We start from the raw sequence: 27,213 nt of genomic DNA, 5'->3' as shown, positions 1-27,213 counted from the left end.
AAGAGTTACTGTGAGGAGGGCTTCCAGCAGGTGCTGGTAGGTGAGTCATGTTGGTGAAGCCTGTTTTGGGTGTTTCTAGGAGTGGCTGTCCAGCTAGATGACAGAGGGCCACCGTGGGTGTAGGTGGAGAAGGTGCTAGAGGGAAAGGCAGGCCCAGGTAGTGAAGGGCCTTGTGGGATGAGCTGGGGAGCCTGGGTTCCATCCTAGACATGGTGGGGAGTCGTTCAATAATTTTAAGCATGAAACTCATGACCAGATTTGCATTCTTCTAAAACCAGGCCCCACTCTGTGATCCTGGTGTGTCTTCCCAGACACCCGGGACTATCACAGTCACCACTGCAGCAGGGCAGCGTTTTCCGGCACACTATTATCACCTTGCTCATGTGTTTATTTACTTTGCAAAAATATTGGTTTGTTGGTGTCAGAGACAATTCCCCATGGATCTCTTGCATTTTTGCTGGCCTGGCAGTGAGGCATTGACTGTCCTTTTGTTCCACACTCTTTTCAAGGATGTTTGTGTAGTGAACTGCCTTGGAAGATAGAGGTAAGGTTTCCCTTTAGAGCAAAGAATACTTGTTTACTGTCCTGTATAAAAATAATACTCTCTTCCTCCAGGTCATTTAGGCTCTGATAAAACCCTAATAATTTAGACTCTGGTAAAATGCTTTCTCTTAATGGCAGAGCTTGTTAAGAAGAACAGAATACTCTGGTGTGTTTCGCAGCGGTTACTTTCCCCCTTCCCACTTCATGCCAGAGCATGAAGGAGATTTTTCTCCCATATTCACTGTGAGAACCTGATAGGTTCCTGGAGGTAAAACTCTTAGAAAAGTGCAGAGGCTCCCCTTAGACTGGGCCCCCTGGAGTTTTTAATTCTCAGACTGCTCCACCCTGAGCCTCCAGGAATTCATTCATTAGACTTCATGTTTTCCTATCCTGGTACTGGTTCCCACAGGGGTTTCTGGTCATGGGTTTCTGTTGCAGTAGTTTTGATTCTCTGTATCCACCTGCCTGTCTCAATAAATCGTAGGGTAGTAGTTTGCTCTGTGATCCCACTTATCTAAGGTTGTTAATTTTTTACTTTGTTCAGTATTTACTTTCTGTTAAGATGGAGTGATGAGTTCCAAGCCTCTTACATGCTTGACTAGAAACTGGGAGTCCCAGAGAACATTTTCTTCAGAGATGAGGTCTCACTATGTTGCCTAGGTTAGACTTGAACTCTTTGGCTCAAGTGATCCTCCCACCTTAGCCTCCTGAGTATTTGGGATTACAGGCATGTGCCGCTGTGCCCAGCTCGAAAACCTACTTTTAATAATGTTCATCCTCTGGAAGCTGAGACTTTCTTTATGACCCAACATATGATCAATTTAGCATAAATGTTCCATGTAGACTTGAAAAACATGTAAGTTCTATCATTTTGAGATATATATATATATGCTGGGCGTGGTGGCTCATGCTTGTAATTCCAGCACTTCGGGAAGCTGAGGTGTGTGGATCACCTGAGGTCAGTTCAAGACCAACCTGGCCAACATGGTGAAACCCCGTCTCTACCAAAAATACAAAAATTGGCCCAGGATGGTGGTGCACACCTGTAATCCCAGCTACTCAGGAGGCTGAGGCAGGAGAATCGTTTGAACCCAGGAGGTGGAGGTTGCAATGAGCTGATATCATGTCACTGCACTCCAGCCTGGGCGACAAGAATGAAACTCCGTCTCAAAATATATATGTATGTGTGTGTATGTGTGTGTGTGTGTGTGTGTGTGTGTGTGTGTGTGAAATACATGTGTATCTCATACTATATACACATATATACATATATACATATACACATATACATATATACATATACACATATAAATATATACACACATATAAATACATACACACATATAAATATATATAGACATATACACATATAAGTTTGGTTATGTGTGTTAGTTGCATTGTTCAAATTTTTAGCCCATTCTGATTTTTTGTTCTCCTTATTACATAAGCTATCCCAAAAAGTGTATTAAAGTCTTTCACCACAGTTGTGAACTTGCTTATTTCCACTTTTATTTTAGTTACTTTTTTCAAGCTAAGTAATTAGGTATATTCAGATTCATAATTATTATATGTTCCATTTGGATTGATCCCTGTGTCATTATTACTTGTCCTGCTTTATCTCTAGCTTTATCTTTTGCATTAAAGCCTACCTTGGTATTCACTTAGCTACAGTAATTTTCTTTTGCTAGTGTTTGCATGATGTATCTTTTCTACATACTAATTTTTAACATTTCTGGAACCTCATATGTAACATAGATTTCTTACATGTGCATAGAGATTCTTTCTTAAATTCAGCCTTAAAATCTTAGAATTCAATTTGAATGATTTCGTTTTTTTTTTTTTTTTTAAATTGGTTTTGATTGGGGAGAGGAGCTGAGATGGCCAACTAGATGCAGCCAGGAAGAGCTTCTCCCACCAAGAGACTGACCATCAAGAAGACCAGCATACACCAAGCAGATCTTCGAAAGGAAGGCATTGAGAGTGGAGTGAGGGAGGCAGGCCCTCAGCTGCAAGGGGAGGAAGCTGGAAACCCTGCACAGGGTTGCTGAGCATGAGGACTTGTTCCTGGCCCCGAACAGCTCCTGGGGAAGTGGGGAGTTAAATAGGCATGGAGTGGCCCACTCTTGCCAGAGACCTCCAGAATCCTAGCTGCAAAAGGTCCCACAGCCCCCATGGACATTTGCGCTGGCAGAGAGAGCTGCTTGGAGAGTTGGCAGGGACAGGACTCTAGCCTGTGTGGAGCCCAGAGAGTCTGGTTTGGAAACAGCTGCAGTGGAACATGGACAGGGATGCTCATTCTCCAAGGCTCATCTTGCTCCTCTAGGTGGCTTTGGCCTTTCTTGACTGTCAGACCTGGACAGAATAGGACTATCTTGCCTAGGGGATGGGGCCAGTCTCATACGAGTGCCTCTCAGTGTGCTGGCCTCTCCCAAGTTCCCTACCCGCCACATCTGTTTGCAGCAAAGCCTCAGTTGCCAAACTGGGATGCTTCCCAGGGGCCACTGCCTTAGCCCTTTCACCAGTAGACCCTGTCCAACTATCAGAGAGCCTTTGCAGATAGGTCCCACCAGGACACACCCAGACAAAGCCTCCTCTCACCACTTTGCCAGCAAGCACTCACCCACAGCCTCCCCTCAACACTTTGCCAGCATGCACATGCACACAGACATCAATGCTCCACCACCACCAGCACATGTGTGAGTGAAGATCCCACTGCTGTGACCCAGATGAAGCACTTTTGTCAACACCCCACGTTGGAGTGTCGTTGCTAGCGAATGGGGAACACCTTAGCCCCTCTAGTGCAGTAGGTGTTTAACCCTGAAGATCCAGGGGACAAAGCCATGGGCCTGGTACCAGCTCCCCAGGGTTAGACGATGCAGCCCAGAAGTGCTGAGCTGAGCCTTGGCCCCATGAAATCATCCAGAAATGAAACCAGTTGACTAAACCCAACTTATACCATAGTTAAACCCTCAAGGGCATCAAAGAATGTAAAACCCAAAAGCCCCATCCAAAGGACAGCAACTTCAAAGATTAAAGCAACTTCAGCCCACACAGATGAGAAAGAACCAGCACGAGAACTCTGGCAACTCTAAAAGCCAGAGTGTCTTCTCACCGCCAAATGACTGCACTAGCTTCCCAGCAATGGTTCTTAACCAGACCGAAATGGCTGAAATAACAGACAGAATTCAGAAGCTGCATGGCAATAAAGATCGTCAAGATTTAAGTAGAAAGTTGAAACTCAATCCAAGTTATCTAAAGAATCTACTAAAATGATTCAAGAGCTTAAAGAGTAAACAGCCATTTTAAGAAAGGACCAAATAGATCTCACAGAGCTGAAAAACTGACTACAAGAACTTCATAATATAATCAGAAGTATTCACAACAGAATAGACCAAGCTGAGGAAAGGATCTCAGAGCTCAAAGACTGGTTCTTTGAATCAACTCAGTCAGATAAAAATTTAAAAAAGAATTTTTTAAAATGAACAAAACCCTCTCCTTGAAGCCGGGGACCGAGGCTGGGCCACACTGGCCGCATAGGTGTCCCCATCCTGGGGCACGCAGGGTCCTGCTCCTCTGCACCGACTCATGGAAACAACGAAAGGTATTGTTGCAGCATCTGGCAGTGAGACGGAGGATGACGATTCCATGGACATTCCCTTGGACCTTCCTTCATCCTCTGGCTCAGGCAAGAGAAGGAGAAGGGGCAACCTGCCCAAGGAGTCTGTGCAGATTCTTCAGGATAGGCTGTATGAGCACCATTACAATGTCCATCCTTCCCAGCAAGAAAAAGCACTGTGGTCCCAGCAAACATATCTGTCTACACTACAGGTCTGTAACTGGTTCATCAATGCCCGCCACAAGCTTCTCAGATAAATGAGCTTACGAAGGAGATAATATTTCATGTGGTGTACGCATCCTGACATGCTGAGAAAGGATGGCAAAGATCCAAATCAGTTCACAATTACCCGCCGTGGGCCCAAGATTTCTGAAACAAGCTCTGTGAAGTTGGTGATGGGCATCAAAAACTTCATGCCAGCTCTAGAGGAGACCCCATTTCATTCCTGTACAGCTGGGCCAAACCCAACCCTAGGGAGGCCATTGTCTCCTAAGCCGTCTTCCCCAGGATCAGTTTTGGCTCGTCCATCAGTGATCTGCCATGCCACTGTGACTGCATTGAAAGATGTCCCTTTCTCTGCCAGTCAGTTGGTGTGGGACAAAACACAGATATACAGCAGGTAGCAGCCAACAACTTTACAGACACCTCTCTCATGTGCCCAGAGGACATGTGTAAATCTGGACCAAGTACCAATACACAGAGTAGTCTTTTCAACACTCCTCCCCCTACTCCAACGGATCTCAACCAGGACTTTAGTGGATTTCAGCTTCTAGTGAATGTTGCACTCAAACGGGCTGGAGAGACAGAGCTTCAGCCGAAACTTACAGCTTAACCCATTTTCAAGCAAAACAGTTCTCAGAAATGTCATGATTTCTGGGGTGATGGCAAGAGATGAATTGCATTATTTTTTTTTTTATTATTAATATTTGCACATGGGATTGCTAAAACAGCCTCCTGTTACTGAGATGTCTTCAATGGAATACAGTCATTCCAAGAACTATAAACTCAAAGCTACTGCAGAAACAAAGAGTATTATTTTTTAAATGTTTATTGGTAGATTATTCATAATGCGAGATGGCTCCCAATATCATGTGATTTTTTCCCCTTTCCTTCTCCTTTCTTATTTTTTTACACTGTGCAATTCTTAGAGAACCTATAGCATCTTTTCATTCCCATGTGGAACAAGATGCCCACATTCTGCCTATTTAATAAATTTTCAATTCTTGTTCAAACAAGTATGAATCTAGTTAATTGATGACTTTTTTCATGACATAATATTTTCTTAAAAAAAGAATGAAACCACCAAGAAATCTGGGACTATATAAAGAGACCAAACCTACCACATATTGGCATCCCTGAAAGAGAGGGAGAGAGGGCAAGCGACCTGGAAAACACATTTGAGGATGCTGTCCATGAAACTTTCCCCAACTTTGCTAGAGAGGTTGACATTCAAATCTGGGAAATTCAGATAACTCCTCTGAGATACTATACATGAGGACCATCCCCAAGACACAGTCATCAGATTCTCCAAGGTCAATGTAAAAGAAAAAATATTAAATGCAGCTAGAAAGTAGGGGAAGGTCTCCTGGCAAGGGAATCCCATTAGGCTAACAGTGGACCTTTCAACAGAAACCCTACAAGCCAGAAAAGACTGAGGGCCTGTATTCAGAATCCTTAAAGAAAAGAAAGTGTTTGCTGCCACACTTTGAAAAATGTTGACATGAGTGAAGTCTGGAAGCCAAGAATTGTTAGATAATTGTCAGCTAATAAACATTTACACAACTGTTACCGGAAAAGAGATACGGAGTCAGGAGTCAAAGGCAGTGGGATGTTTCCACTCAGGGCTGCAAGCCTGTCCAGGAAAGTCTTCCCTTTGAGGTGGAAATTAGTTCTAGATCTACACAGCCACAGAAGACTGGAATGGAGATAAACTTGCTATTCCTCCAGCATGTTTCTTGCATCAGTGAGGTCCTACCTCCCTCACTGAAGGACCTCAGATCAAAGGTCTCAGGAACTTGTGTCCTACTTCAGTGAGGTTCCTGTAGGAAGTGACTGAAACCTTTTATCTAACCCTCTTCTCTCCCCTACACTAAAGGGGATGGTTCGGATGGTTCAGAGCAGGGGTTCTGGCTCTCGGGGGAGATGCAAACAACTCTGACCATGAGTTAAACCCTGTAGTTAATGGATACCAAATAGAGAAATACAGACTCTAAGAAAACACAAAGCACTATCCCAGTTGGGAGGGCACAAAGGAGACATGATCATCAAAAGCAATGTGGGATTCTGGATTGGATCCTGGAGCAGGAAGTGGACATGAGGGGACAACTGATAAAATTAAAATAAAGCCTGTAGATTCATTAATAGTGTTAGTCAATATTCATTTCTTGCTTTCAATAATTGTATTAAGATCATTTAAGATGTTAACATTATGAGAATCTGTGTGAAAGACAGAAAGAAACCAACTGTACAACTTTTTTGTAAGTTTAAAATTCTTTCAAGATAGTAGTTAAGAAAATTTTGTAAATGATACCTACAGGTATTATCAAGATAGTGACAGTGAATATTCATTAAAGAGATAATCAGGATGCCCAATGATGCTTCCTTGTGCCTAAAACTGCAATTACAGAGCTGCTCCTCTTCTCAGTATTATGTACCTGGGGCTCTCCTTGAGACAGAGAAGAGTCAGGGCTTGGCTTCATCTCACCCCTACTAGAGCAGGGGTCCCCAACCCACAGGCCATGGACTGGTACCAGTGTGTCTCCTTTTAGGAACTGGGCTGCATAGCAGGCAGTAAGCAGTGACTCAGTGGGTGGAGCTTCATCTGTATTTACAGTTGCTCCCCATCACTCACCTTATTGCCTAAGCATAGCCTCCTGTCAGATCAGTAGGAGCATTAGATTCTCATAAGAGCATGAACCCTATTGTGAACTGTGCATGTGAGGTATTTAGGTTGCACATTCCTTATCTAATACTCCTTATCTAATATGAGAATCTAATGTCTGATGATCTGTCACTGTCTCCTGTCACTCCCAGATGAGACCATCTAGCTGCAGAAGAACAAGCTCAGGGCTCCCACTGATTCTACAGTATGATGAGTTGCATATGTAATATATAATGTATATTATTTCATTATATATTACAATGTAATAATAATAGACATAAAGTCCACAATTAATGTAACGTGCTTGAATCATCCTGAAACTATCCCCCTCCTCCTTTGTCCATGGAAAAATTGTCTTCTTTGGGAAACCAGTCCCTGGAGCCAAAAAGGTTAGGGACTGCTGTACTACAACATTCCTGCTGATCACAAAACCCACGCCACTACCTCATTGCTAATAGTCCTTTTACTTAAAGAATCCCAAGAACTGGTCTTAGGAGACAACCAAGATTCCAGAAAGAATGTTGAACAACTGATTCACAGCCTTGCTGCCACAGGCCAGACCACCAGGTGGTCTCTTCCTCAAGAAAACCATCCTAAGCAGATACTGCTGACCTGCATACCGTACACCTCTCCTGCTTTGCCCAGCCCAGCCTGCATACCCTACCCCTGATGTCAATTCCCACACTTTGCCTAATAGTTTAAAAAAAGCCCTACCAGCTCTTTTCAGGGAGTCATCAGGGAATTCTTTCTCTCTTGTGCTGCCTCTCTTATGTCCAGGAATAATCTCCAATGAAGCTTTGTCTGGGAAAACTATTTTGACCTCATGTCAGTTTCTGTTGCATTGAGAGCCCAAGAACCCATGACCAGTAATGTATTATTTAGGGGCTTGCCTGGGATCATGGTGTAGAAAATAAAATAAGTAGAGGTTCCTCTTCAAAGGTACTTTCCTCCCAGTCTAATTGAGAATAGATAGTAACCTCTCTTAGAAGCAAAATTTACTCAAAGACCTGTGCTAATATTCTTAAATATCTGCTAGCCGTAATAAAGAAATCAATATACTCTGCATTCTTAGCTACCACATTTTAGCCTAGATATTTGCCCTGGCATGCCTGAACAGGCCCAAGCAAGCATTAGGTCACAGCCTATTCCTCTTCCTTATTTGGAAGTGCTTTTGCCTCTCTCAGCATTCCACAAGTTACTTCCTGTCTTCCTTTGTTCTCCTCTGCCTTTGCCTCTTTGGGGAAGTTCTAAGTTGCTAGCCAATCAGGTCAAGTACAGAATGTGAGGTCCCATTCCAGCCAACGGAAGCCGGACACAGCAGTAGGGTGGCATATCAGGTTACAAATGACCCTGTCTACTTTGTTCGTGTGTGCTCTCATGGCAAGACTGCTAGCAAGCGGCCCTCTCTCTGCAGAAAGTAAACTAGCCTTGCTGAGAGATCCTTTGTCTCAGTGTTGATTTTTGTGACACCGAGCACCCATTCCCAACAATGGGATGTGGGGAGCCTTTCTCTCCCTGAGGGGGAGACTTGTGAGCTGATGGGACTGCTGGACAAGATCCCTTCACGGCTGACAAGCAGCTGCCTGAACTTCTGATTCAGTGTCGCCATGCTGGTTGAGTCTTTCTCCAGCCTGCCAGCCCTCCTTGCCTCCCCCCATCCCTCCTGCAGGCAATGCTTTTCTCCCTTCCCTTCTTGCTTTCTCTCCTTTTCACTTCCTAACTTTTCTGTCACTTAGGGTGCCTTGTCTCTCCTCTCCTAATCCTTAGTGGTTTGGGTCACATGAACAGATATCTGTGAGGGACAGGTTGAGATCGTTGACTACCTGGATCTGATCAACTCAGCAGGCAGTGGGACAGAGTGTACCTTTTCCCTGGCCTAAGTTGGTTTGGGTTCCAGTCCCAAGAAAAAATTCTATCCATCCCTCCCTCCCTTTCTCCCTCCTTCCCTTTCTTCTTCTTTCCTCTCCCTCTCCCTCCCTCTCTCCCTCTATCGTTTTCCCTCCCTCTTCCTCTCCCACTCTCTCCCTCTATCGTTTTCCCTCCCTCTTCCTCTCCCTCTCTCTCCCCTTCTCTGTCATACTGGCCCTCAATCCTGTAACTCTATTCAAAACCCCTCACCACTTCACTTTCTCTTTGCCACACCATGTGAGGAGGGGAAGCCTGTGGACTTTTCTGTCATCTGTCTGTCTGGGTGTGTGAGTCTATCAACTTTGGGTGCTGGCTTTTTAAGGAGAGAATTGACAGCACGTGGAACCAAAGTTTGTGTCACTTATGTCCCAATGAATTTTTTTCTTTCTGTGCATTTAATTCAATATCTTATTTTCCCATGCAACCCACTGGTTGGCCTCTTGTAAAAAGGAGAGACTTTTGCCTATGGTTCCATGAAATGGAAAGCGATCATTTTCTTTTGTAACGTGGCTTGGCCCCCACAGCTATGCCACAGGGAGCAAGGTCACCAAAGTTGCTCAGAAAAAGAGAACCCAAAACCGTAGCATGCCAGCAAAAGGGTAAGAATTTCTTATCAGCCAGGCTTCTGGACTTTCTCGGTGTGTGTGTGAAAACTGGTTAAGTGAATGACAAAATTCACTGTTTCCCTCCTCTGCAAGGCTTTAACCCATTTCCTGTTGGCCAAGAATATTCTTATCTTTAATACTAATGTAAAATCGTATACATTTCTGTTATGTTAGTATTAGAGACAAGTTCTGTTTAGAAACAACTCCAAGAACAGTTTTGTTTTTGTTGTTGTTGTTTGAGAGGGAGTCTCGCTCTGCTCCCCAGGCTGGAGTGCAGTAGCATAATATTGGCACACTGCAACCTCCACCTCCTGGGTTCAAGCGACTCTCCCACTTCAGCCTCCCGAGTAGCTGAGACTACAAGCATAGGCCACCATGCCCGGCTAACTTTTGTATTTTTAGTAGAGACAGGGTTTCACCATATTAGCCAGGCTGGTCTTAAACTCCTGGCCTCAAGTGATCTGCCTGCTTCAGCCACCCAAAGTGCTGGGATTACAGGCATGAGCCAAGAAGGGGTTTTTATGTTTTATTTTCACATTGAAAATCAGTCATATTCACTTCAGCCTCGAAGAGCATGTTTATGTAAAATTAAATGGGTGTTGACAGCAAACTAGACCTAATAAAAAAAGAAGTCGATAAACCTCTGAGACAGAAAGTACTAAAACATTAGAATGCTCATCTTTTCCAAAGCCAAACAATGTTTACAAAAAAATTTCATCTGAATTCCCATTTTTAAATTTTGCTATTTTTTAGGAGGAGGGTTTAGAAAATTACTTTGGAGCTCTTAAAGCTGACTGCACAAATATTGTTGAGTAAAGCTTAATGTAGTGTAATAAGGAGAGAAGTTTTTGTCTATTATTAAAATTTAAAACAAAGCTACTGTAAATGAACCAGACACTACCTAGAAAAATTACACATAAATCAATTGAACAGAGTCCATCAACAGATAAAGCTAATAATGGAAAACTGAGATATAAGAAAAGTAACATTGTACATTAGAAGAAAAGGGATGAAACTAGTCAACAAGTAATTTCAGATTCAATAGGACATTCATTAGCAAGAAAATTAACTTAGACTCAGCATCACATCTTATAGAAAAAGTTATATGTGAATCAAAATGACTAAAAAGAAAGTAAAAATATAGAACTATTCATAGAACTTTAAGTTGGAGATGGCCTCCTTACATAAGCGGAAGCCAAAAAGTGGAAAGAAGATGTAGGGCAGTGGTGAAAGACACTGCTGCATAAAAATTTAAAATATCTCAAAAAAGAAGACTCCACCAGCATTACTGAGAAACAAACACAAAGGCTTGAAAAACATGCGAGGAAAACATATAACAGACAAAAGGTTAGTATCTCCAATATACAAAGAGCATTTATAAATTAATAAGAAGGAAGCAAACAACCCAAAACAATTATTCTGAATAGTGTATCATTTACAGAAAAGGAAATATACATCATTAAACACAAAAATAATGAGAAATACTGGGAACCTTCATCCAAGCTCATAAATTTCTTCTAATCTTAGTTCTTGCTCACTTTATTTTTTAATTTGGAACCTACCAAAGATAATAAATTCCTCTTTTTGCCACAGCTTAAGCTAGTTTAAACTGGCAAGCAACCACTTGCAAGTAACCAGTTTATAAACATAATGAAAAGGTGCTTCCAAGAACCTCAATATACAACATGTAGACAAACAAATGCCATATTTTAAATAACATGGTATATTCTTTAACTCATCATCTGATGCTTGCTGGGGGAACTAAAATATTTATCAAAACTCTAAAGAAGTTATTGCCCTGTGAGATAATGAAAAAGGCTGTTTTATAGGAAACGTGTACTTCACCCACTTAGTTCAGGAGATCATACCCTGTAGTATTTGGTTTAAATAAACAGTGAACCTGAACCGTTGAAACTGCATGCAGTCCATCTCACATGCAATTACACCCATAGGCTCAAAATAAAGGGATGGAGGAAAATCTACCAAGCAAATGGAAAACAGAAAAAAGCAGGAGTTGCAATCCTAATTTCAGATGACTTTAAACCAACAAAGATAAAAAAAGACAAAGAAGGGTATTATGTAATAGTAAAGGGTTCAATTCAACAAGAAGGCCTAACTATCCTAAATACATATGCACCCAACACAAGAGCACCCAGATTCAGAGAGCAAGCTCTTTGAGACCTTCAAAGAGATCTAGACATCCATACAATAATAGTGGGAAACTTCAATACCTCACTGACAGTATTAGACAGATCATCGGGTCAGAAAATTAACAAAGATATTCAGGACCTGAACTCAGCACTGGATCAAATGGGCCTGATAGACATCTACAGAACTCTCCACACAAAAGCAATAGAATATACATTCTTCTCACCACCACATGGCACACATTGAAAAATCGACCACATAATCAGACACGAAACACTCCTCAGCAAATGCAAAAGAACTGAAATCATAACAACCACTCTCTCAGACCATAGCACAATCAAATTAGAAATCAAGACTAAGGAATTTGCTCAAAACCAACAATTACATGGAAATTGAATAACCTGCCCCTGAATGACTTTGGGGTAAATAATGAAATTAAGGCAGAAATCAAGAAGCTATTTGAAACTAATGAGAACAAAGATACAATATACCAGAATCTCTGGAACACAGCTAAGGCAGGAGTAAGAGGGAAATTTATAGTACTAATTGCCCACTTCAGAGAGTTAGAACTCAGCTTCACAACCTAACATCACAACTAAAAGAACTAGAGAACCCAGAGCAAACAAACCCCAAAGCCGGCAGAAGACAAGAAATAATCAAAATCAAAACTGAACTGAAGGAGACAGACAGACACACACACACACACACACACACACACAAATCAAAAGATCAACAAATCCAAGAGTTGGTTTTTTGAAAAAAATTAATAAAATAGATAGAACACTAGCTAGATTAAAAAAGAAGAGGGAAGATCCGAATAAATACCATTAGAAATGTAAAGGGGGATATTATCACTAACCCCACAGAAATAATAACCATCAGAGAATATTATCAACACCTCTATGCACATAAACCAGAAAATCTACAAGAAATTGATATATTTTTGGACATATACACTCCCAAGATTGGACCAGGAAGAGATTCAGTCCCTGAATAGACCAATAACAAGTTCTGAAATTGAATCAGCAATAAATAGCCTACCAACCAAAAAATTTCCAAGACCAGATGGATTCACAGTTGAATTCTACCAGATGTACAAAGAAGAGCTGGTACCATTCCTACTGAAAGTATTCCAAAAAATTGAGAAGGAGGGACTCCTCCCTAACTCATTCTATGAGGCCAGCATCATCCTGATATCAAAACCTGGCAGACACACAACAAGAAAAGAAAGCTTCAGGCCAATATCCTTGATGAACATCAATGCAAAAAATCCTCAAGAAATCCCGGCAAACCGAATCCAGCAGCACATGAAAAGCTAATCCACCATGATCAAGCAGGCTTTATTCCTGGGATGCAAGGTTGGTTCAACATATGCAAATCAATAAATGTGATTCATTGCATAAACAGAAGTAAAGACAAAAACCACATAATTATCTCAGTAGATGCAGAAAAGGCTTTTGAGAAAAATTCAACGCCTCTTCATGTTAAAAACTGTCAATAAACTAGGTATTGAAGAAATATACTTCAAAATAACAAGAGCCATCTGTGACAAACTCACAGCCAACATTATACAGAATGGGCAAAAGCTGGAAGAATTCACCTTGAAAACTGGTACAAGATAAGGATGCCCTCTTTCACTGCTCCTATTTAACATAGTATAGGAAGTCCTGGCCAGAGCAATCAAGCAAGAGAAAGAAATAAAGGGCATCTAAATAAAAAGAGAGGACATCAAACTATCCCTGTTTGCAGATGACATGATCCCGTATCTAGAAAACCCTACAGTCTCCACAAAAGCTCCTTCAGCTGATAAGCAACTTCAGCGAAGTTGCAGGATATAAAATCAATGCACAAATGTACATTTTTTGTACAATGTACAAAAATCACTAGCATTCCCATACACCAACAACAGTAAAGCCAAATCAGGACTGCAATTCCCATTCACAATTGCCACAAAAAGAGTAAAATACCTAGGAATACAGCTAACCAGGGAGGTGAAAGATCTCTACAAGGAGAACTACAAAATAATGCTCAAACAAATCAGAGATGACACAAAAAAGTGGGAAAACATTCCATGCTCATGGATAGGAAGAATCAATATCGTTAAAAATGGCCATACTTCCCAAAGTGTTATGGGATCCTTGGGGTGTTGCTTCACCAATCAGAAACTTCTGTGGCCAGTGGCTCCTTTGCTCAAGTAACCAAATACCACCTGTACCCCAATAACTTATGAAAAAATTAAAAGTAGATTTTTTAACATTTAAAAAAAGTAAAATTAGTGACTCTAAAAAAAAAGAAATTGCATGCAGTCTGTCTGTTGTCTATCAATCTAATATCTATCTATTATCCAACCACCCATCCATCCATCATCTATCTACCTACCTACCTACCTATCTACCCACCTACCTACCTACCTATACATCTTACCTATCTACCTATACATCTGTTTAAGAACAATTTTCTGGGAGGATTGATAATTTTCATTAAATCAGCAAAAATTGTCCGGGACCTAAATTATGTTGAAACTTAGTGCCAGACAGAAAGTTATTTCTTCCTTCAAGAAAATTTAGACTAAGAATGATTGCCTATGACCTAAATTGTCAATAGTTCATGGAACAAGATGTGTATATTTTGTTCTTTCTTTCTTATTCTCTTTCTCTCCTTCCTTCCTTCCTTCTTCTTTCTTTGCAACAGCATCTCACTCAGTCACCCAGGCTGGATTACAGTGTGCCATCACAGCTCACCACAGCCTTCTGAGTAGCTGGGACTGCAGGCATGCACCACCACGCCCAACTAATTTTATTTTTGTTTTCTGGTACAGACAGGGTCTCGCTTTGTTGCCCAGGCTGGTCTTGAACTCCTGGCTTTAAGCTGTTCTCCCGCCTCAGCCTCCCAAAGTGCCAGGATTACAGGTGTCAGCCACTGTGCCCAGACTGTTTTGCAGCTTTCTTAAGAAAGCACAGTTGAGGAGAGAAAATACTAAAAGCTTGACACACGCCAGCTACTGTGCTGGGAGCTTTTCAAGTGTGACTTCATCTGATCCTCATAAATATACTAAGTTTCAAATTAGAATGACTCTCCTCCACTCAGAGATGTACATATATATTCTACATTCCCATACCCTTGAACTAGTGATGCATCTTATCATCAATAGGGTCTTGCAATAGCTGTCAGACAAGCAGAGTGACATAGCTGCTGCCACTTGTACAGGGACGAACTAAGTCTTCAGGTTAATATTCTTGACACTTCAATTAAGTTGTGTGGATTGCTTATGTTTCATGTGTTGAGTGTAACTGTCATTTTAAATATCAGAAAACACCATGATTTGGCTTGTGTGTTGTGTGTGCAGAATGACACATTAATAGAAGACGATGACGTAAATTTACTGTTAATGAAGCACATGCTCATTGTTTTAGGAATGAACCCAAGTACATATTTTCTTGCAGATCAACAACCAAGTGCTTTATGGGGCACAAGAAGATAAAGGGATGAAGAGTATCACATTTTGTTTCTGAGACAGGCACAGAAGGATTGCCTAGCACAAGGAAAACAACATAATGAAAGGCAGAAGGAGTTGTCAAAATCTCTAGGAATAGATGAAAGAAAATTCAAAGAAAGAAGGGGCTAGTGTCACCAGTTCAATGATAACTTGCAGTATGGGTGTCAGCAGCTTAGAATAAAACCAAACTTTGCATGACCAATGCTGTTGGTAGAACTGAGAATGATGTTGTGTAAGAAAGCACAGGAACCAATCTGGGGTTGAAAGATGATTCACAGGAGGCAGTCTCCAAATGTGGAGACATTTTAAGAAATCTTTAACAGATTTATTTCCCATATATTTTTATTTTTCTATTCGCCTTCCAAAAGTCTATGTCTCAACATGTTGCAAGAAGCTCTGTTAATAAACATTCTAAGTGATGAGATTGCATCTTAGAGTTGCAAAACAACGGTGTATCTTTCAATAACATCTTAGTGTTAATGAGATACAACATAAGGATTTCTCTAAATGATTATCATTATAAAATGCATTAAAAATTATCCCTTCAAGCTGCCCCTTGCCACTTCTGTAAGATGAAAAATTAAGTATACATTAACTTCCCAATGCCCAATAGTAAAGCTGAAGTTTCATTTGGAATAAGAATGATAATTGTATATTAAAGATATTATTATTTGTCCTTTGTATTTTACCTAATCAAACTCAAACGTTTCTTTTTAACATTTGGTAGTAAACAAGCTGACAGCCTGGGCTCACTAGGAATCTTCACATTGTTGGCCTTCTTAGGTTCCGGGGTAGGGAAGAGCAGCCTTGTGCATCCAAACCACACCCCACACCTCCGCACATGTACAGGAAGCTAAGAATGAAGCTCAGAAAAGGAGAACCATTTCAAAGGCTATGGTACAGGCTGGATGAACTTAAGTCAGCAACTCTTCCCTATGCTGTGCCAGCAAGTGGAGGATGGAAAGTCTGGCCAATCCTTAGACATTTTCTGATTGAATCATCACACATCCATGAAGACTGAGGTCCTTTCCACAGCTTCGGGATTATTTGAATTTGTCCAAGCCCTTCCCTAGCTGGCACTTGCCTGGCAGGCCTCAGTTTGCCCTGTCCTTCCCTCTGTCTGCACACCTAAGTACTACACACACCTAAGTACTACATCACATATCATTGGCCACTAATATAATATGATTATGAAAAGCAGGTGTTTAGTACTTTCCCTGACCATGTAACTAAGATGCTGGAGGTCTCTGAATCCTCACACCAAGCACACCAGGAGATTTGGGCCATTGCTATTCTCCACCCCTACCCCCTTTATTGGAGTTTCCAGAGCCGTGGCTCAACTGCTAGAGCAGGTGACAACTCTAATGACTCCAGAGCAAAAAATAAAGTGGCTTCATAAAGGGTCCCCTTGACATTTCCAGAGACATCGTGCTTGGGGAATATAGAAGAAGCAAGTATTAGGAAGGGGAGGATGTGAAACCAGATGGGGAAGTGGCTGAAGCATTCTCTCTGATTGGAGCTTAGTTGGGCACTGTCTCCTCAATGTCGGAGCTTGAAAACTCTTAGAAGCCTAACTTGGAGTAGGACCAACCTACACTCATTCACCCTGAGGTCTGCAATAGTATATGGAGAATGCAATGAGTCAGTCTGCAGCATTCGGCTCTGTGGTCCCTTACGCCACCCAGTCTCCTCCTTAAAGAAACTAAGGAATGTGCTTGGGAGACTTTGGTTATCTTCAAGGAATGTGCTTGGGAGACTGCAGGTGGCATGATCAGCAGCCATCCAATCAGTAAACTTACCAGGTTAACAGACAACCCCATTTAGGCTGTCTCCATAAGTTCCAGCCTTTTACCACTCTTCTTCAATTCTCCTAGAGCATCTTTGGAAGCATGAGGCCACGATGCTGCATCTTGGGCAAGTAGGACCCCAAATCCAAACATCATCTCATCTCATCCCCAGTGCAGCTCCCAAACCTCAACCCAAGTTATTCCTCTTTATCTCTAACATTATTCCAGCCTCCTGTGCCCTACTAGTCACCTCAATGGGTGACTGAGCGTGCTGCTCAGGGCCTGCCTGAACGGGATCCCATACAGACTTAGCCCCAAGTGATAATCTCCACCTTTAAACCACCCTAACCTCTGTTTGTTTGTTTGTTTGTTTTTTCCATACTTGTCACATTCTCAGCTCCATGTTCAACCTTTTTTCTTTCTCCCTTAGCTCTTGTCTGCTGGATAACAGTCTTCCTCCTCCAGTGTTCAAAAGGAACTACAGGTAAGGACAGGGCAGGGAAAAATGAGGAGGGAAGAGGTGGTGTTGGGAAAAGAGACTGGGAATTGAGTATCTGTTCTTCCTTGGATGTACACCATCAATGTCTGCCCCCAGACGCTCCTGTTGGCTCAGGACTGTGGCTGTGCCAGCCGGCGCCCAGGTGTGGGAACAAGATCTACAACCCTTCAGAGCAGTGCTGTTATGATGACGCCATCTTATCCTTAAAGGAGACCCGCCGCTGTGGCTCCACCTGCACCTTCTGGCCCTGCTTTGAGCTCTGCTGTCCCGAGTCTTTTGGCCCCCAGCAGAAGTTTCTTGTGAAGTTGAGGGTTCTGGGTATGAAGTCTCAGTGTCACTTATCTCCCATCTCCCGGAGCTGTACCAGGTAAAGGTCCCTACCTTGCTCTTAACTAAAGGAATGAGGGAGGGATGAGGGATACAGAGGGCTTGAAGAGGAACTCCTGTTTGTGGAGTTCTAACGGCAAAAGAGTCAGGCTGGTGGGAGCAGGGGAAAGCAAAAAGAAGAAGCATATAAGCTATAAGTCTGCCTTTCTTCATGGTCGAGGACAAACAGTCCTCCTGCATAAATAACTCACAATCTTCTTGCACCCAGCTATCACCAGATACTCAGCTGGTAGAAAAATGCAAGCAGTGCAGTTGCCTTCCTGATGTAAAAAAACATGCTAAATAATCCAGTGTCGGGAAGACAAGGATGTTTTGCTTCTCTAAAGAAGCTTATAATAATATACAGTATATGTATATGCAGGGAACAATTGGTCAAAAGTGGCTTTTTGTTTCCCCAAGGGGAAAGACTGGCTTTGTAATTATAATTTTTCCTTACTTTACTTAAAACTGGTAGAGTCTAAGTATTGTATGAAGTGTCCATGATTCTGTCAGTAAATTTGAGCATATTTTTATTAGTTAATGTCAGTTTAAGTAGTCCTTTTGTTTGTTTCTATTTTTAAGATGAATTTTAAATTCTATCTGAAATCAGTAAGATACCTGGAGAAAAACTGCAGTGAGAGGAGGTCAGTATCCTTTTTCAGGAGGAACTGATATCTCTGGCTAAATATCTGTCCTTTTATTATGGTTTCTAAATCAGTTATTTTCTTCAGCTTTAATTTCATAAAATTAAAAAAACTATTAAAAAATTCCTGTAGCTGTTGGAATAATTAAAAATTCTGGTGCAGTGGTGGTATACCAATCTTTAGAATTCTTAAGTAATCTAATGTTTCAAGTTGAGGTCATGCTTGGGAAAATCATGTCATAGCATTTACATTATTTTCAAATGTCATTTTTTTTACCCTGGAAAGAAGTAATAATGTTCATCATAACCCTAGCAGTCTGGATAGTGAGCTAAACAAACCCTTGGAAGATTACATTTTAATCAAGTAGACTAGGAATACAAAAAACAAGTCCTTCCTCCCCTTCCTCCCACCTTTACAATCTTACTGGAAGGGTGTTCAGAAATTAAAGTTTGTGTTTGCTAAGACTTTATTCTGTTGGGGGTTTTAAGAGGTAATACGTGTAATGTAAAATGTATGTAAACCATTGCAGTTTTTTGGGGCATTTTTCCATGCAACAGTAAGTTGTCTGACAGTAACCGAATGTAACTTACAGAAAGTAATTAAAAGTTATATTCAGAATAATAGCAATCAGGCCTTGGATGTTCTTTATTAAACTCTTTTCAGGCAGTAAACTTTACCAAAAAAATCTGTCATTTTCTAAAGTCCTTGTGCTAAAACTGTTGACTATGGAAAACAAACATCAAAAAGGAATGTTTTTAGTCTGCTGCTATTATTAACATTTATTATCTGTATCTTTTGGCTCAGGAAATGACTTCACCTATTTGTTCCATAAGCTGATCTTTAACAGGGTCAGCTAGCTAACTGGGCTGTGTAAACAGATGTGCTGGGAGAAAATTATAATATTTAGTATTTGTCCTAAATATCAAAAATATTTTGACAAGTTTCTTTTTAAGATAGTTTCTAAAACCTACCCTGGCTAAAGATGTTTTGTGCAAATTATATATAGCCTGCCTGATCTACCAACATGGCACAGAGAATCACAATCAACAATGTGGGGAAAGTCAGGGCAATGGAAGTGGATGTACACTTTTTATTTTGAGGGCTTCAACCAAATTGTCTTGGAATTAAAGGTGTATTTCTGCAGCTTTCAGTACAGAGGAAAAGAAGAAAGTGAAGCTGTGTCAGTTTTAACATTAGCTATATCACAGCATGTTTTAAAAAGATAGATGAAGTCATTTGCATAAAGGTACAGCACTGAAATACTATGTTGTTTGTTTTTACATTTTTACATTTTAAAAATGCAGTAAAAGCCAAGTTAAATTTCATTAAAAAAGAAATATGCAAATCAGCTCACTGCAACCTTGCCATTATCAGTACTCTAAGTAGCTCTCTCCAGCACAAGCACCATCCTATAAAATCCCCAGCAAGCCTTTGTCTCTTTGCAGTCAGCTCCGCACTTGCTGTTTTGCCTTTGCTTTCTTGCAACCATTTTTCTACGTTTTCTAAAAAATCTGCCTTTCTTTACCTACGTTTTCTAAAAAATCTGCCTTTCTTTACAACTGTCTTGGTGAATTCTTTTTACTACTCACGTGACACTAACCTCAGATAGTCGTCACCTGCGACACCGTTGTTTTATCTCTGGCTAATTCTGACACTTTCCTCTCTTCTCCTTGTCTTTGTCTCATAATTCCTCAATTTTTCTTTCTCCACAGCTGAGAGAAAATACTGCTCCTCTCGGTGAGCTGTTGAGATGCATCTTGGGAAGATGCTCAGGCTATGAGTGTTGGAGTAAGTAGGATGGGAGGAAAATCTTAGAAATTTTCTTTTCTTCTTCTTTTTTTTTTCAAGACAGGATCTCACTTTGTCACCCAGGCTGGAGTGCAGTGGCATGATCTCAGTTCACTGCAGCTGCAGCCTCAACCTCCTGGGCTCAAGTGATCGTCCTACCTCAGTCTCCTGAGTAGCTGGGACTACATGCACATGCCACCACATCTGGCTAACTTTGGTTTTTTGTTGTTTTTTTTTTTGGTAGAGACAGGTTTTCATGATGTTACCCAGATTGGATTCAAACCCCTGAGCTCAAGCAATTTGCCTGCCTTGACCTCCCGAAGTGCTGGGACTATAGGAGTGAGCCACCACTATAGTGGTGCCTGGAACTTTCTAAGCGCTGAAAAATGTACATGTTCCATCAAATATGTATCTTGAAATGCAAATAAATTATTTTAAAAAGGGCTACAAGTTGGATATGAATTAAAAATAAACCTAAGGCTTCTTAAGTTTATCTTTTAATTTTTTATTTTAAATTGACAAATTATAGTTGTATTTATGGGGTACAGCATGACTGATGAATTCAATGTGGAATAATTAAACTTAAGGAAATTAACATATCTATTACCTTCAATATTTCTCATTTTTCTGTGGTAAGAACACTTGAAATTTACTCTCTTAATAGTTTTGAAATATACAATACATTGTTTTTTTACTATATGCATCATGCTATGCAATAACCAAATTATAGAAGTTTATAATATCTGTATCTCCTTGGTAAATTTCTCATTCATATCCCAAACTGAATTTCTGATTTCTCTGTATTGGTTTTCAGATTTCTATTGCATTGCATTTTCTTTAAGATCAATATTTTTAATTCTTTATCTGGCATTTTGAGGAATTCTTTGTTATTGGGATCTGTTGCTGGAAAATTGTTATGATCTTTCATGTGGTGTCCTATCTTCCTGCTTTTTCATGGTGACTGTGTCCTTCTGTTGATATCTACACATCTGGTGTAGCAGTCAGGTCTGTTAAAGTCAAGTCTGTTAAAATTGCTTTTGTAGGGGATAATTTTTTCCTGAGGATATATGTTGTTAAGACACTTTGATTTGGGGCACTGTGATAGGAACAGGAGGCACGTCCTGTACCCATAAAAACCCCAGGCTCCACTGGCAGACAGCAGACAAGGGGAGAAGAGACGAAGCAGCTGGACATCGGAGACTACAGTTGAACTTCGGAGAGAAGCAACTTGACTTCAGAGGGATGGCTCGATGACATAGCTTTGGAGAGGAGCCCAGCTGGGGATGGCCAGACTTCAGGGGAAGAATGCCTTCCTGCTTCATCCCCTTTCCAGCTCCCCTTCCCGCTGAGAGCCACTTTCATCAGCAATAAAATCCCCCACATTTATCATCTTCAATTCGTTCATGCAACCTGATTCTTCCTGGACACTGAACAGGTGGACACTGAACAGGAGCTCAGGATACAGAGGGCTGTCACACCGAGCTGTTCAACACCTAAGCCATTCATGGATGGCAGAGCCAAAAGAGCACTGACTGTAACACTCCCTCTGAGGCTTCATGAGTTGTGGGCATCCCCCAGATGCTGCTGCAGGGCCAGTACACAGTTGTGCTCCTGCCAGTGCCCAAAACACACCCACCCCGGCTCCTGCATCCCCTTGCCGGCAAGCTCCACCCCCACCCCACCCCACCCACTGGTGAGCAATTGAGCACTACAGGCTGAGCGAGTGAGGCACCTCTGTCACAAGTCTCGTGAAGGGGTTAGGGAAATTATCCCAATTGACCTGCAGTAGAGTGGTCTTTGCATGACTTCTTTGGCAGTATTCAGGGTCAGTGGTATCTGTGATTTCCTCAGTGGCTTAAGCTACAGCTATTAGTTGAGGTTGTAGTAAAGTTTAACTGGGAACTTGGACGTCAACTAAGCCAGTCTTTGGCCCCAGTAGGAGCAGCAGTGGGATGAGAGTGACTGTCTTTAGGCCCCAGAGCAGCATACCCTGGCTCCAGTTAGTAGGTTCTAGGGGCTGATTCTTGGGCCTCCAGATGTCTGGCTTAGAAGCTTGCAGTGGGAGCAATGATCCCTGTGTGTGGGCAGGTTCTCAGACCTCTGGGCAGCTGGTGTGGCATGGGAGATAGCAGTAGCAGTGGTAGAACAGCTCACTGGGACCCAAGCCCTCCATGTTGGTGTTACAAGAAGATGCGATCAGTTGGCAGGCTTGTCCCCAGTCCCACAGTCACTTGTAGCACTGCAGTGGTCATTGTCCTAAGTGTGGTGTACCCTGGAGAGCTTGGACTACCCTGTTTGGTAAGAGAGCTTAGTCTACCCTGTTCCTCTCCCAGCAGGGTGTGGAACACATCACCTCAAACTCACCTGGAGGGCGGGGCACAGCCAAGTGTTAAACTCTCAAAATGGTGCCAGCTGTGGGCTTGTGACCAGACAAAACAGAGATCCCTCCCAGAAAAGCATCATCCCATAGCAGGGTGTTGAGTATTATCCTGAGTATGTATAAGGGAGTCTGGACTCCCTGTCCCTCCTAAACCAGGCCACAGCTGCAGCCACGTCAACTCAAACTGAGGCCAAGGGCAGGGCACAGCCTGAACTTAAACTATGGAAACTGCACCTTGGGCCTGCAACCAGAGAGGCTGAGGTCCCTCGCAGGCAAGCAGCATGGGCAAGAAGCTATGGGGAATGCAGTCTGCTCACGTCTAAGTCTCAACTTCAGCCTTCAGCAGGGAGGCAGTAACTCTCCCAGGGGTGCATGGGAGTGCCTGGTCTCCCCTCTGCCTCATTGCAGCAGTACAGTGGCAGCAGCTGTCTGTAGATACCTGATGTCTGGGCTCTCAAAATGGTGCCCATCTGAGGCTGCCCAGGGTTCAGATGCCTGTGGGAGTGTGTGGGGGTTCCCTTTCTGGAGCAACATCTTTGGGCAGCTTCATATGTCAGGCCGGAGGCCCTAATGAGTCCAGGGTTTCTCCCATAGCCAAGATTATAAAAGCCTGTCTGGGAGTGTGGAGCCCAGGGGCTTTCTCTCTTACTGCTTCCCCACACATTCCAGGAGCCTCTCCCAGCTCAGTCAATCCCAGGTGGGCAAGCTGCCTCAAACCCTTTTCTTACTTCTGGTGCTTCCCATCTCTTCTCTGGTGAACCCCAGCATTCTCTCCTAGACCATTTGTTTGAAATGTGAGTATCTACTTGCTATTCTGGTTTTCTCTGTGGAGGAGACAAACATACCTGCATCTATTCAGCCGTTATGATTCATCTCCAAAGTCTATTCCAAGTTATAGAAGTTTGAAAGGCTGCTTCTAGACTATCGGTGGTTTAATGTTAAAGACATTTATGAACACTAAACTTCTCTTTAAAATTTTTTATTGTTTTAATTGCCTCCTGTTTACCTTGTTTATAAGAAAAGGATTCCCACCCTAGGGCTGTGGGGATGGCAAAACACAGGACGTTAATTCTGGGTGGATAAAATCAACAGTAGATTATTAGCCCCACGTATGCTCACAGCCTGAGGGAGGACACTGCATGCTAAGTATGGCCACAAAGGTTGCATTTAGGAGCACCTAACAAGCAGGGGCTATGGAAGGCAGGCTCTGTAGTGTCAAGAGAGTCAGGTGGTCCCTGGTTCCTGCAGGAAGAAGTGCTATCTCCATTCTGGGGCCTGTAGTCCCAAGCAAGATTCATTTTAAAAATGAACAGATGGTAGTCCGGGCGCGGTGGCTCACACCTGTAATCCCAGCACTTTGGGAGGCTAAGGTGGGTGGATCACGAGGTCAAGAGATCGAGGCCATCCTGGCCAACATGGTGAAACCCCGTCTCTACTAAAAATACAAAAAAATTAGCTGGGCGTGGTGGCACGCACCTGTAGTCCCAGCTACTTGGGAGGCTGAGGCAGAAGAATCACTTGAACCTGGGAGGTAGAGACTGCAGTGAGCTGAGATTGTGCCAGTGCACTCCAACCTGGCGACAGAACGAGACTCCATCTCCAAAAAAAAGAATGGATGGATTCACAGAATGAATGTGACTGGGCTGCTTGAGTGATTTCAGGGTCTGGCAGGGAACTAAAACCAGCTATTCAGGAATAAACAGGAACTGTAACCAGTCTCCTTGATAAGGAGGGTTGTTTGGCTAAGGGACCTTATCCACAAGAGCAGAGTGAGGGGAAACTTTGTGGTTCAGACTTGTAAGGCCCTCCCAATGTCCCCAGCTATCAAGGATGTATATAATGTTGGGCCTTAATTTTAGGTCTTATGCAACACTTATGCACGAAGATGTTTACACATGCTTGTGCTTCTTAGATAATACAGTGTTTGTTTGAAAGGTAGAATTAGGAAACAACAACAAAAAATCAAAGGTAACACAATTCTCCCACACAAACTGAATGTTTTAAATCTCTTGACTAGAAGTGCAAATTTTTTTTTTTTTTTTGAGACAGAGTTTCATTCTTGTTGCCCAGGCTGGAGTGCAATGGCGCGATCTCAGCTAACTGCAACCTCCGCCTCACGGGTTCAAGCGATTCTCCTGCCTCAGCCTCCCAAGTAGCTGGGATTACAGACACCCACCACCATGCCCTGCTCATTTTTGTATTTTTAGTAGAGACAGGGTTTCACCATGTTAGTCAGTCTGGTCTTGAACTCGTGACCTAAGGTGATCCACCTGCCTCAGCCTCCCAAAGTGCTGGGATTACAGGCATAAGCCACTGCACCTGGCCCAAAATGCAAACATTTTTAAAATGAATCTTGCTTGGGATTACAAGCCCCAGGATGGAGATAGCAAAAGTTAGAAGTTTGATGTGGGTGGTGAATCTGCTAACAGAAGAATGCTAGGCATAAGGAGACAGATGAAGTTCTAGGAGCTAAACTGGACCTCAGAACCAATGCCAGCAGCAGGAATTGTCAGATTGTCCATCAGTGGTAGAATTTTTACACTGCCTATGTCCCTGTGAAGATCTAATTTTCTTGACTGCAGAAATCTGCCCATGTGTGAGAACAACAGCGTGGTGTAACTTCCTGGGCTATGCCACTCAAGGAGGATTCTCTGAAATGCTGTAGGAGACCCCCTAGTGTCAATGTGACACCTGGAAAGCCAGGTACTGTGGCTCATGTCTGTAGTCCCAGCTACTCAGGAGGCTGAGGCGGGAGAATCACTCGAGCCCGAAAGTTCCAGGCCAGTCTGGGCAATATAATGAGACTCCATCTCTATTAAAACAAAAACAACCTGGAAACTATACAGGGGTGTGTGTGTGTGTGTGTGTGTGTGTGTGTGTGTGTGTGTGTGTGTGTGTGTGTGTGTGTGTGTTAGCTGAACAGGACACATTCGTAAACTAAAGTTGGTAACAGAAGGGATTGGGGTAGGGCACAATGGCTCATGCCCGTAAGGCACAATGGCTCATGCCCGTAATCCCAGCACTTTGGGAGGCCAGGGCTGGAGAATCACTTGAGCCTTGAGTTTGAGACCAGCCTGAGCAACAGAGCGAGAATCTTGTCTCTACAATTTTTTTTATATATACTAGCCAGGCTTGATGGCACATGCATGTAGTCCCAGCTACTTGAGAGGCTGACGTGGGAGGATCCCTTGGGCCCAGGAGTTTGAGGCTGCAGTGAGCTATGATTATACCACTGCACTTTAGCCTGGGTGACAGCACAAATTCTGTCTCTAAAAAATCAAGCAAGCAAGCAAACAAACAAACAAAAAACAACAAAAAAGAAGGGACTGGAAACCACCAATTCAATCAGAAAAAATAATTGGCTTTTAAGAGAATTCTTCTTGGCCTGGTGCAATGACTCACACCTGTAATCCTAGCACTTTGAGAGGCAGAAGTAAAATGATCACTTGAGGCCAGGAGTTCAAGACCAGCCTGGGCAACATAGTGACACCTCATATCTACAAAATATCTACAAAATATAAAAATTTAAAAAGAGAGAAATCTTCCTAACTGCAGCCTCAATTAACCTTTATTCTCTAGGTATATTGAAAAACTTACTGAATAAGCTTAGCTCAATTAAAGCTTAAAATTATTTTAAAAATAAAGTACCTTACATAATGAGAAAAAAATAGTCAAAATAAAGCTCAAGATTTTAAGGCTTCATTTTAGAATCAAATCCTTGCCTACTTTTACTCCAATCAATTAAGTTTATGCCAAACCAGTATATAAAATTTTTACTAGTTATTATAATTGCCTAATTTAATATAAGATAAACAAGTTAATTAATTTAACTTGTGTAAGTTGTACAATATAAATAATTTAATATAAGTTAAATTCGAGTGTGAAAAGATTTACTGGCTCTATTAAAACTAAAAATAATAAGCAAGGTAATAGGTATGTTAATTAGCTTGATTTAATCTTTCCACAAAGGTACCACTGTAGGTTGGTATGACTTTCCCAGAACTCCGTTACATGAATTAGAACATCACATTGTATCAAATAAATGCACACAATTATAATTTGTCCATTAAAAAAATACTAATTGGCCCGCTTCAGTAGCAAGCACATGTAATCCCCACAACCCAGGAGGCTGAGGTAGGAGGATTCCTTGGGGCCAGAATTTCGAGACTAGCCTGTGCAACAGAGTGAAACCTCATCTGTAAAAATTTAAAAATTGTTCTAATTAGAATAATACTAATTAAAAATTACTTTAACTAAAGCAAATGCTTTGGAAAGATTCAATATATCTGAATCAGCAAAGAGACATTGTTCTTATTTGCTAGAGGCAAAGCAATGTATTTTTTTAATTACTAAAATCTAGGATTTCCCAGTCAGACTATTACGTAAATGTCCTTAAACTCATAGCATTTTTACAGAGAACCACAGGTAGATATTGCCAGCAATGCATTATCAACGGTGTTGCTGCCAGAAAGACAATGAGAGCTCTTTTCTGTAAGCTCACACTCACAGAGAAAATTATTTGGTATGTCTTAAAAGACTGGGAAATGAGGAG

At 41.9% G+C, this 27,213-nt stretch overlaps 1 protein-coding gene and 1 pseudogene across 1 annotated transcript; both read left to right on the top strand.

Moving 5' to 3' along the window:
- Positions 1-342: 342 nt before the first annotated feature.
- On the top strand, positions 343-17,419 carry LOC117977004 (homeobox protein TGIF1-like; annotated as a pseudogene).
- IGFL3 (IGF like family member 3) lies at positions 17,087-26,371 on the top strand. The gene is made up of 4 exons (XM_008970706.5): positions 17,087-17,111; positions 17,415-17,468; positions 17,580-17,850; positions 20,526-26,371. Exons 1-4 carry the CDS (start codon positions 17,087-17,089, stop codon positions 20,539-20,541), a joined length of 366 nt encoding a protein of 121 aa, XP_008968954.3. The 3' UTR covers positions 20,542-26,371.
- The last annotated feature ends 842 nt before the right edge of the window (positions 26,372-27,213 follow it).

Source organism: Pan paniscus, chromosome 20, assembly GCF_029289425.2.
Source record: "Pan paniscus chromosome 20, NHGRI_mPanPan1-v2.0_pri, whole genome shotgun sequence".
Taxonomy (NCBI): domain Eukaryota; kingdom Metazoa; phylum Chordata; class Mammalia; order Primates; family Hominidae; genus Pan; species Pan paniscus.
This window is presented reverse-complemented; position numbering and strand designations above follow the sequence as displayed.